We start from the raw sequence: 13,995 nt of genomic DNA on the forward strand, positions 1-13,995 counted from the left end.
TACCGTAAAAAGTAGTTGAGACCATAACGTGCGAGTTCAAGAATAAATTTGGTATTGCTCTTGGGATTAAAGGGATATGTAGGGAAGGTAGGAGCAGGATATTTGAATTTGATCAGCCATGGTCAAAATGAATGGCGGAGCAGACATGCACTGAATGGCCTACTCCTGCTTCTATTTTCTATGTTTCTATGTTCTACTTTTTTCAATGTGACACCATCCACTTCCATCTTCACTCTTGCTTCTTCTTGTGTATTCCTCCTGTTGCTTTTTCTTGGTGTTTGTATTCAATCCATATTTTAAGCTTTTAGATTTGACCTGATCTATTTTTTTAATGGTGATATTCCTGAAGTGTTATGATCATGTCAAGTCAACTGATGTGGTAATTGTAAGGACGACTTAAACGGTAAAGTTAGTGAAGCAACATTAGGAATGCTTGTTGGTTAATTTGGCCATGGATCGAGAAATCAAAGAGGAGAGAGACTCGTACAATTTTGTCAAGAAAATGATTGATGGTGACAAACATCTTTAAGCAATCAGAAAGAAGACGGAACACTTGGGAGAGGTCCAGAAGATGCAGAAATCAACTGTTACGTGATAATGAAACAATATTTTAGAAATTGTATAAAGAACATTGCATCTCGGTGTGAATATAAATGTGGATCATTTTCCATGTGGGAAAAAATTACGAAATTAAGAATACCAAAAAAGTAAAACTTGTGCGACAGTTGAGACCTTGACATATTGAAGAATGAGAACATTTGAGAAGTAAGCATTCACTCTTTATAAAGTAAGTAATAAAGTAAAGCATGAATATCTCAGGATTAAGGAGACGGAACAAACTGAGGTCTCAGAATAAGAAATAGAAAGCATATGGAAGAATGTGAGAATATCCAAGACACTGAAAAGAAAATATTACCAAAACGAAGAGAGAAAATGTGGTGAGAGGTCTGATATGAGGAATGCTGATAGAAAAGGAAAATAAATGAAACGCCTCAGTTTAATGAGCCAAATACCCTGGTCAGAAATGGGCTGTATAAAGTTTATTTATTCGTCACAAATAAGGCTTACATCAACGCTGCAGTGAGGTTACTGTGAAATTCCCCTAGTCACTACCGGCGCCTGTTTGGGTCAATGTACCTAACCAGCACGTCTTTCAGATTGTGGGAGGAAACGGGAGAACCCAGAGGAAATCCATGCAGACACTGGGAGAGCATGCAAACTTCACACAAACAGAACCTTAGAAATTTATAATACATTTGGCTTATTATCTCTTATGCAGTTTGAAAAAAATAATTTGTGGGATATAGGTGTCGCTGGCTGGGCCATTGTTTATTACTCATCCCTAATTGCTCTTGAGAACGTGATAGTGAGTCACCTTTCTTGAACTGGAGAATCAGGAGGTAAAATTTCTGCAGAATTTCTAGCCTTTTACTTCCTCTTTACTTCCACAGTATATATTGAATGTTATGGGTTGATGGTTAGATTCTTTCTTGTTGAGGTTGTTAATTGTCTGGCACATGTGCCAGTCAGCAGAGAATCTACCTGTAGCTCCTTGACAGTCAGTGGCATTCTTTCCTAGAGCAATCTGAATCTAGTTCTAGATGCCCAGTTCTTTTTGCAAAGCCCTAAGTCCTTGTTTTAAGTATTTCAGTGATTTTATATAAAAAGATACAGTGGCCTTGACTTTGCTTCAATCAATTCTGTTTCTAAAATATTTCAAAATGCAGAACCAGTTTAACAGTGAGAAGGACAGAGTGCATTGGATTAATGAAAACTTTAACAAAGTTTATAATTGTGTATAATTTCCTGGAACATTTTTTACATTTCACGTTTTTCTTTCAGGTGAACATGGGACTCTTGGTTGATTTAACAAACACAAGCAGGTTTTATGACCGGGGTGAAATAGAGAAAGAAGGGATTACATACGTTAAACTGCAGTGCAAAGGGTAAGTAGACTTTATCTGCTTCATTATTATTGGAGAAATAAAATCTTGCTATGTTGATCTGAATTATAATTTTTGTTGCATTTTTAACATTTGAAAGCAAGTGATATAGAAAATAAATATGCCAGGCCTCTGGGTACTTTAACTAAGTTTCTGAAAGGAACAGCAGAATTTCAAATGGTTATTTAACTTGAAACAATATGTAAAAGATGATCAAATTATGACCAAGAGGTCAAGCAAATTGAGTTTTCTGTTTGATATTTTAGTAGTTCTAGGGTTTTTTTTATCATGTTTGTTTATCCCTGTCTTAACAAATTGAGCAAATTGAAATATTCAGACAGAAAGTAAGATCTATAGATATCAGGTGTAAATGTGGGGATTGCATTTGTTGTCTTTGCAGTTGCTGTTTTTTATTGTCACTGATCTACTGCATTTTGAAGCTAGGGCCATGTTAAATCATGATGTGGGTATGCCGGCGTTGGACTGGCGTAAACACAGTAAAAAGTCTGACAACACCAGGTTTTAGTCCAACCGATTTATTTGATAATAGACTCACAGGCTTTCGGGGTTAGTCCCTTCGTCAAGTGAATGGAGAGTTCTGGCCTCAGACAGAGCATATAAAGCACAGACAGTTTACAGATTACTGATTAGAATGCGAATCCTTACACCTAACCTGCTGTTCAAGACCTGAAGTGGCTGACAATGTGAGTGGAAGGAGCACTGATCACAGGTTAAAGAGATGTGTATTGTCTCCAGACAGTACAGTAAGTGAGGTTTTGCAAACCCAGGCAAGTCACGGGGGTTACAGATAGTGCGACATGAACCCAAGATCCCTGTTGAGACCGTCCTCATGTGTGCGGAACTTGGCTATCAGTCTCTGTTCAGCGACTCTGCGCTGTCGTGTGTCGTGAAGGCCGCCTTGGAGAATGCTTACCCGAAGGTCAGAGGCTGAATGCCCGTGACCACTGAAGTGTTCGCCAACAGGAAGGGAACAGTCTTGCCCTGGTGATTGTCGAGCGATGTTCATTCATCCGTTGTCGTAGCGTCTGCATGGTCTCCCCAGTGTACCATGCTTCGGGACATCCTTTCTTGCAACGTATCAGGTAGACAATGTTGGCCGAGTTGCAAGAGTATTTACCGTGTACCTGGTGGATGGTATTCTCACGTGTGATGATGGTATCCATGTCGATGATCCGGCATGTCTTGCAGAGGTTGCTGTGGCAGGGTTGTGTGGTATTGTGGTCACTGTTCTCCTGAAGGCTGGGTAGTTTGCTGCGAACAATGGTCTGTTTGACGTTGTGTGGTTGCCTGAAGGCAGGAAGTGGGGGTGTGGGGATAGCCCTGGTGAGATGTTCGTCTTCATCAATGATATGTTGAAGACTCGGCAGTTCCGATGCGCCACAGCGAAAAACCGCACCAATCTCCTCAGAAGGCAAACACGGGACACAGTGGACAGAGTACCCTTCGTCATCCAGTACTTCCCCGGAGCGGAGAAGCTACGACATCTTCTCCGGAGTCTTCAACATATCATTGATGAAGACGAACATCTCGCCAGGGCTATCCCCACACCCCCACTTCTTGCCTTCAGACAACCATACAACCTCAAACAGACCATTGTTTGCAGCAAACTACCCAGCCTTCAGGAGAACAGTGACCACAATACCACACAACCCTGCCACAGCAACCTCTGCAAGACATGCCGGATCATCGACATGGATACCATCATCACACGTGAGAATACCGTCCACCAGGTACATGGTAAATACTCTTGCAACTCAGCCAACGTTGTCTACCTGATACGTTGCAAGAAAGGATGTCCCAAAGCATGGTACATTGGGGAGACCATGCAGACGCTACGACAATGGATGAATGAACATCGCTCGACAATCACCAGGCAAGACTGTTCCCTTCCTGTTGGCGAACACTTCAGTGGTCACGGGCATTCAGCCTCTGACCTTCAGGTAAGCATTCTCCAAGGCGGCCTTCACGACACACGACAGCGCAGAGTCGCTGAACAGAGACTGATAGCCAAGTTCCGCACACATGAGGACGGTCTCAACAGGAATCTTGGGTTCATGTCGCACTATCTGTAACCCCCGTGACTTGCCTGGGTTTGCAAAACCTCACTTACTGTACTGTCTGGAGACAATACACATCTCTTTAACCTGTGATCAGTGCTCCTTCCACTCACATTGTCAGCCACTTCAGGTCTTGAACAGCAGGTTCGGTGTAAGGATTCGCATTCTAATCAGTAATCTGTAAACTGTCTGTGCTTTATATGCTCTGTCTGAGGCCAGAACTCTCCATTCACCTGACGAAGGGACTAACCCCGAAAGCTTGTGAGTCTATTATCAAATAAATCGGTTGGACTAAAACCTGGTGTTGTCAGAATTTTTACCATGTTAAATCAGCCAGCAGGAGGTATATGATAGCCATTTGCTCTTTGAGGGAAAACACCTCACCTTCATCTTTGCTTTTGCTAATTAGAAATATTTGTCTCTTTAGTCCATTTTTAATCTTTGCAAATATAAATTGCAATTGATCCACATGATAAATACATTGGGGTGGGGGGGAGGGGTTGACTGCTTAATTAATTTTCTCAAAATACAAGTAAAGTATCATACTTTAATTGACAGATCATTCCAAAAAGTTACTGGCTGAGACAAAGGCTCAGTGGCATGGAGGAAGTCTGGATGTCCTTCCTGTAAAACCAGAAAAATACATCTTCCCTTGAGATTTTTCTGGTTATTATCTTTGTTAGTGCTTTGTTTTGTGGTTGATCTGTACAAACTGTTACATTGCTGCAGTACTTATTCCTGCTGGTGGGTGGTGCTGCAAGAATGGAGATCCACTATTATGTGTTTTTATTTTTGTTGCATCATAATAAGAACACAACATAAGAAATAGGAGCAGGAGTAGGCCAACTAGCCCTTCGAGCCTGCCCCGCCATTCAATAAGATCATGGCTGATCTGTCTTGGCTCAGTTCCACATTCCCGCCCTCTCCCCATAACCCTTAATCCCCTCTCTTATCAAAAACCCATCAACCCGCGTCTTAAAAATATTTAGCGAGGTAGCCTCCACCACTTCATTGGGCAGAGAATTCCAGAGATTCACCACCCTTTGAGTGAAGAAGTTCCTCCTCAACTCCGTTCTAAACCGCCCCCCCTTTATCTTGAGGCTGTGCCCCCTAGTCCTACTATCCTTTCTGAGCGGGAAGAGTCTCTCCACCTCTATCCTATCCATCCCATTCATCATCTTATACGTCTCAATGAGATCTCCCCTCATTCTTCTAAACTCTAACGAGTACAAGCCTAATTTATTCAGCCTCTCCTCATAGCTCAACCCCCTCAACTCTGGCATCAGCCTAGTAAACCTCCTCTGCACTCCCTCCAAGGCCAAAATATCCTTGCGTAAGTACGGTGCCCAAAACTGCACACAGTACTCCAGCTGCGGCCTCACCAATGCCCTATACAGCCGCAGCAAGACCTCCCTACTTTTATATTCAATCCCCTTCGCTATGAAGGCCAGCATCCCATTTGCCTTCCTGACCACCTGCTGCACCTGCAAGCTGGGTTTTTGCGACTCATGCACAAGGACCCCGAGGTCCCTCTGCACCGTCGCCTGCTGCAGTTTTTCTCCACGTAAGTAATAATCCTTCCAACCATTATTCCTACCAAAGTGGACCACCTCGCACTTGCCAACATTAAATTCCACCTGCCATTTCCCGGCCCATTCGCCCAGCCTATCTAGATCCTTCTGTAGACTCTCACCACCCTCCGCACAATTTGCCTTTCCACCAATCTTGGTGTCATCAGCAAATTTCGACACCCTACACTCGGTTCCCTCCTCCAGATCATCTATATAAATGGTAAATAGCTGAGGCCCCAGCACTGACCCCTGGGGCACTCCACTAGTCACCATCCGCCAATCCGAATAGCACCCATTGACCCCCACTCTCTGCCTCCTATTTGACAACCAGTCCTCTATCCACGCTAACACCCTACCCCCAACTCCATGCCCCCTTACCTTCTGCAATAACCTCTTGTGAGGTACCTTGTCTCTAGAACCTCTCATTAAATGTCAAACATTGAATGTTGCGCCGCAAATTTTGAGTAATATGAAATGAGGGAATCGAGTCAAGTAATTTGAAAGTAATCAAATATTTAGTGAGCTGAGAATAGAAGTGAATCTAAAGAAACCAGTGAAAAGAAAATAGTTGAATAGTATCCAGACAGATACAAGAAAATAGCCAAATCTAATTTTCTGGCTTAGTAATTTTATAGTCTGTACAAAGAGTTGTTTAGAAAGAAGTCTCACCGCACCAGGTTGAAGTCCAACAAGTTTATTTGGACTCACAAGCTTTTGGAGCACTGCTCCTTATCAGGTGAGTGATTCCAAATAAACTTGTTGGACTTTAACCTGGCATTGTGAGACTTCTTACCGTGCCCATACCAATCCAATGCTGGCATCTCCACATCACAGCTACCATGAACAGTTGCTTAGGCACAGTGGTCCTGCACCATTAGCTAAGAAAGATACTTTTGGTGCCTTAGGCAATATTTTCCTATCTGAAGGTGGTTTTACATTATGTTGTATGCTACTTGAGTTTCTCTATCCCTTTTTAAACATGGGGAAAATGTCTGTATACTGATGGTGGGCAAGTCAATGAAGGCAAATTGGGTGGATGACTGAAAGCTTGTTTGAAAAGATAAATATTATGCATATTTCTGCAACTGTTTCTTGGGAAAAAGATACAGAAGTCTGAGGTCAAGTACCAGTTGACTCGCGAGCAGCTTCTTCCCTGCTGCCATCACATATTTGAATGGACCTACCTCATATATTAAGTTGATCTTTCTCTACACCCTAGCTATGGCTGTAATACTACATTCTGCACCCTCTTGTTTCCTTCCGTATGAACAGCATGCCTTCTGTATAGCTTGCAAGAAACAATACTTTTTACTGTATACTAATCATAGAATCATACAGTGCAGATGAAGCCCTTCAACTCATCAAGTCTGTACTGACACATTAGAAACATCTGAACTCCCATCTAATCCCATCTATCAACACTTGGCCCATAGCCCTGAATGTTGAGATGTTGCAATTGCTCACCCGAAATACTTTTTAAGGGTTGTGAGGCAACCCGCCTCTACCATCCTCCCAGGTAGCACATTCCAGACCATCACCACCCTCCTGGTAAAAAAGCTTTTCCTCACATCCCCCTAAACCTCTTGATCCTCACCTTGAACCTATGCCCCCTTGCGACTGACCCTTCAACTAAGGGGAACAGCTGCTCCTTATCCACTCTGTCCATGTCCCTCATAATCTTGTACACCTCGATCAGGTTGCCCCTCAGTCTTCTCTGCTCCAATGAAAATAACTTCAACCTACCCAATCTTTCTTGATAACTTAAATATTCTATCCCAGGCAGCATCCTGGTGAATCTCCTCTGCAGCCACTCCAGTGCAATCACTGGATGTGGCGATCAAATCTACACAGAGCATTCTAGCTGTGGTTTCACCAAAGTTCTATACAACTCCAACATTTTCTTTTATTCATTCATGAGACATGGGCATTGCTGGCTGTATAGCATTTATTGCCCATCCCTAGTTGCCCTTGTTCAGAGGGCAGTTGAGAGTTAACCACATTGCTGTGGTTCTGGAGTCACATGTAAGCCCGACCACGTAAGGAAGGCAGATTTCCTTCCTTAATGGACATTAGTGAACCAGTTGGGTTTTTCCGACAATTGACAATGGTTTTGTGGTCATCAGTAGATTCTTAATTCCAGATAATTTTATTGAATTTAAATTCCACCATATGCCATGTTGGGATTCAAACCCAGGTCCCCAGAACATTAGCTGAGTTTCTGGATTAATAGTGTAGCAATAATACCACTAGGCCATTGCCTCCCCAGCATGCTTTTGTAATCTGTGCCCCAGTTGATAAAAGCAAATGTCCCAAATGCACTTTCCACCACCCTTCTAACATGTCCTTCTGTCTTTAATACATGTGACAATAATAAATCAAGCCAACTACTGATCTGCTCAGCCACACCTTCATCTTCACCTTTGAAGTCTTAGTCACTGTTGATGGAATTATGCTCTCACTCTAGTTATTCTTCTGATAGAGCTCTACTCTCTGCTCACCTCTACATTCCCTTAACTCCAAGGGTTGCCATTTGGTGGGGAACTGGTTTAGCTATTCACCACATAAAATATATATGTTTTTGTCTGCCAAAGTGCTCAATTTTGCAGGATGATCCAGAAGTGCAAAGATCTAACCCCGTCTGCTGCCTCATACGTACGACAAACCATTGTTCAGCGTCACCACCTACAACAAGTGAAGGAGCTTGTGACTTCTTTGCTGCTAAGATTGAGACCATCCAGTTAGCTGCCTCTGTTGCTTCTTTACCTTTCCCATTCTACTGGGCTCAAGTTCCTTCAAGGATCCTGCCCGTGCTCTTAACTTGCATCTTTCTCCAGTTTCCATATCTCCCTTCATGCCTCTTCAAGTTCATCATGACATCAGACCCACCTCTGAATCCTTGGCTAAACTATTGACCACTGCACTTTCATCCCTGGGTTAACATAAGAACTAGGAACAGAAGTAGGCCATTTGGCTCCTCGAGCCTGTTCCACTATTTAATAAGATCCTGGCTGGTCTTAAGTTATTTCATATCCTTAACAATTCTTTTCCATCCGTCTTCAAATTTGCCATTATTATCTCTTCACAAAAGAATGGCTCAAGTTTAAAATTGTAATATTTTGTTTCAGATCCCTCCATGCCCTCAGCCTTGCCCATCTCTGTAATTTCTTCTAGCCCTACAACCTATGATGATATTTAAACACCAGAAACACTTGTGCCTTCAGTGCTGAGGCCTAAACCCTGGAATTCACCTCTTGGTCTCCTCGAAGATTCCCCTTAAAATCTAGTGATTGAGCAAGCTTGGTCAGCTACCTTATTAGCACCTTATGTGATTTAGTGTTGTATTTTGTTTGATAATACTTTTGTGAAGCATTTTAGAATGTTTTGCAATGTAAAAGTTGTCTACTAAATGTTGCCAAGGAGCATTTAAAGGTTTACTGAGGGTCTGGAGTCTCATGAGCCAGACCAGGGAAGGGTGACAGATTTCCTTCCCTAAAAGACATTAGTGAAGCAGATGTGTTTTTATGGCAACCAACAATATTTTTATGATCATCACACTTTTAATTCCAGATTTTTATTCAATTCAAATTTCACCATCTGACAATGCCAGTATGTTACCACCTCCCCAATACCATCACAGTCTAGTTGTGGGTGGATGGGAAGGGTGATCTGGTCATGTCTGATCTAGTTGAGGGTGGAGGTTGGTTGATCTGGTTGGGGTAGTCTGATCTGGGGAGGTGGGTGGTCGTTGGGTTTGGTGGGGGTGGGGGAAGGGGGAGTGATCAGGGGAACAGGCTGTAGTCGGGTCTAAATCATGTTTGGAGACAGTTGCACAGGGTCCTGGGCAACAATGAATTAGCTAATTGAATGTTTATACTTCCCTACTAATTTCTGTGTATGTGCGTCAGGTTTCCGCAGGATCCTGACGCTTGTTTCCCAATGTATGTCCCATCTCTGACAATCAAGGGACCAGAAAATTTGGACCAATGTTTCCTCATCAGCTGACTTGGCCTCAGATGATATGGATATTGATTCCGTGTTAATCAGTGTAAAGTCATTGAGGTTTAGAGCTTGGAAACAAGCCCTTCGGCTTAACTTGTCCACGCTGCCCCAAGCTAGTCCCAGTTGCCTGCAGTTGGCCGATATCCCTCTATACCCATCTTACCCATGTAACTGTCTAAACGCTTTTTTAAAAGATGAATTTGTACCTGCCTGTACTACTACCTCTGGCAGCTTGTTCCAGACACTCACCACCCTCTGTGAAAAAATTGCCCCTCTCGATCCTTTTGTATTTCTCCCCTCTCACCTTAAACCTATCTCTTCTAGTTTTAGGCTCCCCTACCTTTGGGGAAAAGATATTGACTATCTAGCTGATCTATGCCCTTCATTATTTTATAGACCTCTATAAGATCACCCCTCAGCCTCTGTGCTCCAGAGGAAAAAGTCCCACCTATCCAGCCTCTTCGTATTAATCCACTAACTCTCTCAATGACTTTGACCATACTTCCTCACATCCTGATGCTGCTGAGGACTCTGTTCTATTCTCCCCTTTTCTCCTTTCTCAAGTGTAGCTGTTCTGACGATTCTTCCAATCGGCCATTTTTCCTCAATGGCCGATTGCGTTGTATTCCAAATGAATATGCGAATTGACAGAATGAGTTTCTGATTTTGTTGGTAGTTATAGATTTTTAGATATCATGGCAGGGACGAAGCTTAATTTGTCCTGCTCCCCTGTGCTTACTGATCTACGTGGACTCTCAGTTGGACAAAGCCTTGATGTAAAAATTAACTCATTCTTGTTTTCAAATCCCTCCGTGGTCTCATCCTTTGCTAACTCTGTAACCTCCTGCAACTCTTGGAGATACTTGCAAATCTCCAATTCTGTTCTCTTGCACATGATTTGATTTTAATTGTTGCCATTGGCAGTGGTGCCTTCAGCAGTTAACGACCTAAGTTCTAGTATTTCCCCCTCTAAGCATTCTCTCGTTCTCCTCTTTCCTTAAAAAACCTATCTATTTGAACAAGCTTTTGGTCATTTACCCTCGCATCTCTTGATGTGACCAGCAGTCAAATTTTGTATGACAATGCTCCTGTGATTTTTTTTTACCATATTAAAGGCATGATACAAATGCATGTTATTATTCTTCTACTGCTTATTGTGTAAATGTGTAATACATGCTGATTGGTCACTAGATGTCAGTCTCTCTCTATTACAGTACAAATGTTACGGACTAAAGCTACTATACATAAAAAGCTGACTTTGTGTTTATATGTATAGCTTAGTACTTTCTAATCTTGCTTTGCCAGTGCCCTTTTGTTTTTAATCATGCCTTGTTTTTTTAAAATGTTTATGTTGGAAAGTGTAAAAGTTTATTCTTCCAAGAAGTACTAGCTAATATATCTAAGTATTGATAGATTGAGGAAAGGTTTGAATGCATGTGTAATATGTCCCTTATTATAAATATGTAACTGAGATCTGATCAGCTGAAATTTCAATAGATTCAGGAAACCCAAGAATTTGGTTAGCTTTTACTCTTCTAAAAACTGTCTTGCGTTTGAGCAGTTGTTAATGTGACTGGTGCAGTATTATGTGTACGTGACTAGATTTTAATTTTGTTTTGTTTAGACATGCTGAATGCCCTACTGAAGAAGTAACAAACATGTTCATTCGATTATGTGAACGTTTCATAATGCAGCACCCCATGGAATTAATAGGTATGTACCTCGGAAACAAATCTGGGTGCACCATATCACTTAAAGAAAAACCTGGCTCTGTTCTTACTGCATTTGTTAGGAAAAATCCATACTTTAAATCAAAAAGTAAAGAAAGGACTAGCGGGTCAAATGATCAGGATGAGGACAGTTACCCAGATAAGTGTTTAGTACATGAATACACAGCCGTAAGATACAAAATAAGTCAGTTGTAAGCACAGATTCAGCCAAAATGGTATGATGTAGATGCCTTGTAGGGATCTGGATACAACCTGAGCATAATGCCAGCTAAACGTTCCAGGTGTGTAGGAATTTCAAAAATGACAGGGAAATTAGGAAAGGATGGTCATTAGAAATATTGATAATTAGTTTGAATGCTTTGTAATTATTTACACAGTGGGAGGAGAGGACAACATATAGGTTGTCTAAGGAAACTAAGTAGACGAAGGAAATAAGGAATTATGTAAAATCATTTCTCTTAGTTTGCCAATTAGGGACGAGCCCTTTATCTCCATGTCCCCAGTTAGTGACCCATGTCTCAGCATTGTTTCCAGTTCTAAATATACAATATTTATATGTTATCTAGATAAATGTGGATGAAAAAATAGTGAGTTCTTTATCCAAGTTTATAAATGACACAGCGAGGCATGATTAGTTGTAAGAATAGGAGAAGTCTGTAAAGGGCCAGAGAAAAATTGAATGAGGACCTGTGAGGCTAATTAACGATTACCTACTGAGGAAGCAAAATCTTTGAATGCACCGAATCACTTAAAAAAAAAAATCTTACTGTGATATTGACTTGTCTGTTCTAGCAGTGTTTGGAGGGAAAATCCACACTGGATCTGAAAGATGGCGATTTGTTTTTTAATGGTGAGAAACTAGGAAGTGTGGACAACAAAGGGACTAAAGGCCGGTATTTAAAAAAAAATCAAAGACTAATGAGATATTGGTTTCCATTTCAAGAGGATTAGACTTCAGAAGTGGGGAAGTGGTGCTTCATTTGTGTTAGAGTCCTATTCAGACCTATCTGCAGGAGTGCATTCAGTTTAAGTTTGACGGGTGATCAAATCAAGGTGTTTAAAATGACCAAGGGATTCAACAGAGTTAATGCAAACTAATTGTTTCCTCTGTCGGGGCACTCCATAGCAAGGGGACAGAATTAGAGCAAAGCCATTTAAGAAAGAAAGCAGGTTTTCATACATATAGAATTGTAGAAATTTACAACTCGCTCCCTTAAATTTGCCAGTGGACCAATTGAAATTGTCAAGACTGAGACTGATGTATATTAATTAGGTAAGAGTTTCAAGCAATGTGGAACAAAGTTGGCAAAACTGAGTTGACGTAAAACCAGCCATGATCTAATTGAGTCGTGCAACTGGCTTGAGGAACTATGGGACCTGCCCCTGTTCCTGTCTGTCAATGTTCCTCATTCCAGTTAAACATTTGGTAATGCTTTTTGGAGTTATGTAAAAGGAATCCTTAGTTTGCCTCTTTTTTATTCCTTTGGGTGATACTGTACTTGTGATTAACACCGCTGCCTCACAGCGCCAAGGACCTGGGTTCAATTCCCAGCTTGGGTCATCGTCTGTGTGGAGTTTGCACATTCTCCTAGTGTCTGCGTGAGTTTCCTCTGGGTGCTTCAGTTTCCTCCTATGGTCCAAAGATGTGAGGGTTAGGTTGATTGGCCATGCTAAATTGCTCCTTGGTGTCCCCGGGTGTGGGATTAGCGAGGTAAGTATGCAGCGTTGTGGTATAGGATCTGGGTGGGATTGTTGTCAGTGCAGGCCTGAGGGGCTGAATGGCCTCCTTCTGCACTGTAGGGATTATATGATTCTATGAACATTCTTTTCTTGAAGGATAGCATGCACTCTGTGCAAAGTGCAACCATCTCTTTTTGGGTAAAAGTGTTAGATCAAGTATGGCAGATTCAATCAAAACATTCAAAAAGAAATTAGACAGTTATCTGAGAAGGACGAATGTGCAGGTTTCTGTGGAGAAGGCAGGAGAATGGCTCCTGATGAATGAACCACTCAGGTCTGCTGCAGACATGATGGGCCGAGTTGCCTCCTGTGCCACAACAGTTCTGTGAAGTAAATCTATAACTAATGTTGAAATACAATGGGTATCCTGCCTTATATTGGATAAAAAGGTGTGGAATGCTAGGGATGAGAAAAAAGGACAGAACATGATACAAGGATTATAATTAATAAGGGAGAATTGGCATTATAAAATGCAGAATTTGTCACCTATTGGCCAATAAAATGGTCATGTTTCTCTCTTGTGTTTGCACCATCCATTATAAACAGGTTATTGAAAGTTAGAGTATCTATTTTGTACCTTTATCATGATGAGATAAGTTAGAATTGGTTCCTCTGCGCAGGAAATGTTACCAAATTAACTTATTACCACTAGATGGCCCTTATGTAGTGTTGCAGGTAATTTTATGACTGGGAAAGCAATGCAGTCACTTGAATGTTTTATTTCCTCTCTAAATATTTTATATATGTGGATCTTTGTTTACTGCAGGCAGTGGATGCAATTTTTCATTTGAGGCCAATCTGGTGTTCTATATCTTTCACATAACTTGCTTGCTTTAATACTCAATGTCCCTAGTAATAAAGCCTAAGATCCTATATGCTTCATTAACCCCTTTCTCAAGCTGTCCTGGTGCGTTCAATGTATTGTGCACATATA

At 41.5% G+C, this 13,995-nt stretch overlaps 2 protein-coding genes across 2 annotated transcripts in view; one reads left to right on the forward strand and one right to left on the reverse strand.

Moving 5' to 3' along the window:
- Positions 1 to 13,995, reverse strand: part of pnrc1 (proline-rich nuclear receptor coactivator 1) — a 206,983-nt gene that overhangs the window by 104,050 nt on the left and 88,938 nt on the right. The gene's annotated exons all lie outside the window — the stretch shown is intronic.
- Positions 1 to 13,995, forward strand: part of rngtt (RNA guanylyltransferase and 5'-phosphatase) — a 372,001-nt gene that overhangs the window by 36,269 nt on the left and 321,737 nt on the right. The window contains exons 3-4 of the mRNA XM_080192775.1: positions 1,843 to 1,946; positions 11,216 to 11,304. Of these exons, the coding sequence (XP_080048901.1) occupies positions 1,843 to 1,946; positions 11,216 to 11,304 (193 nt within the window). The remainder of the gene's footprint in view (positions 1 to 1,842; positions 1,947 to 11,215; positions 11,305 to 13,995) is intronic.

The sequence above is a fragment of the Carcharhinus amblyrhynchos genome, chromosome 7 (genome assembly GCF_965287045.1).
Source record: "Carcharhinus amblyrhynchos chromosome 7, sCarAmb.v2.hapA, whole genome shotgun sequence".
NCBI lineage: Eukaryota > Metazoa > Chordata > Chondrichthyes > Carcharhiniformes > Carcharhinidae > Carcharhinus > Carcharhinus amblyrhynchos.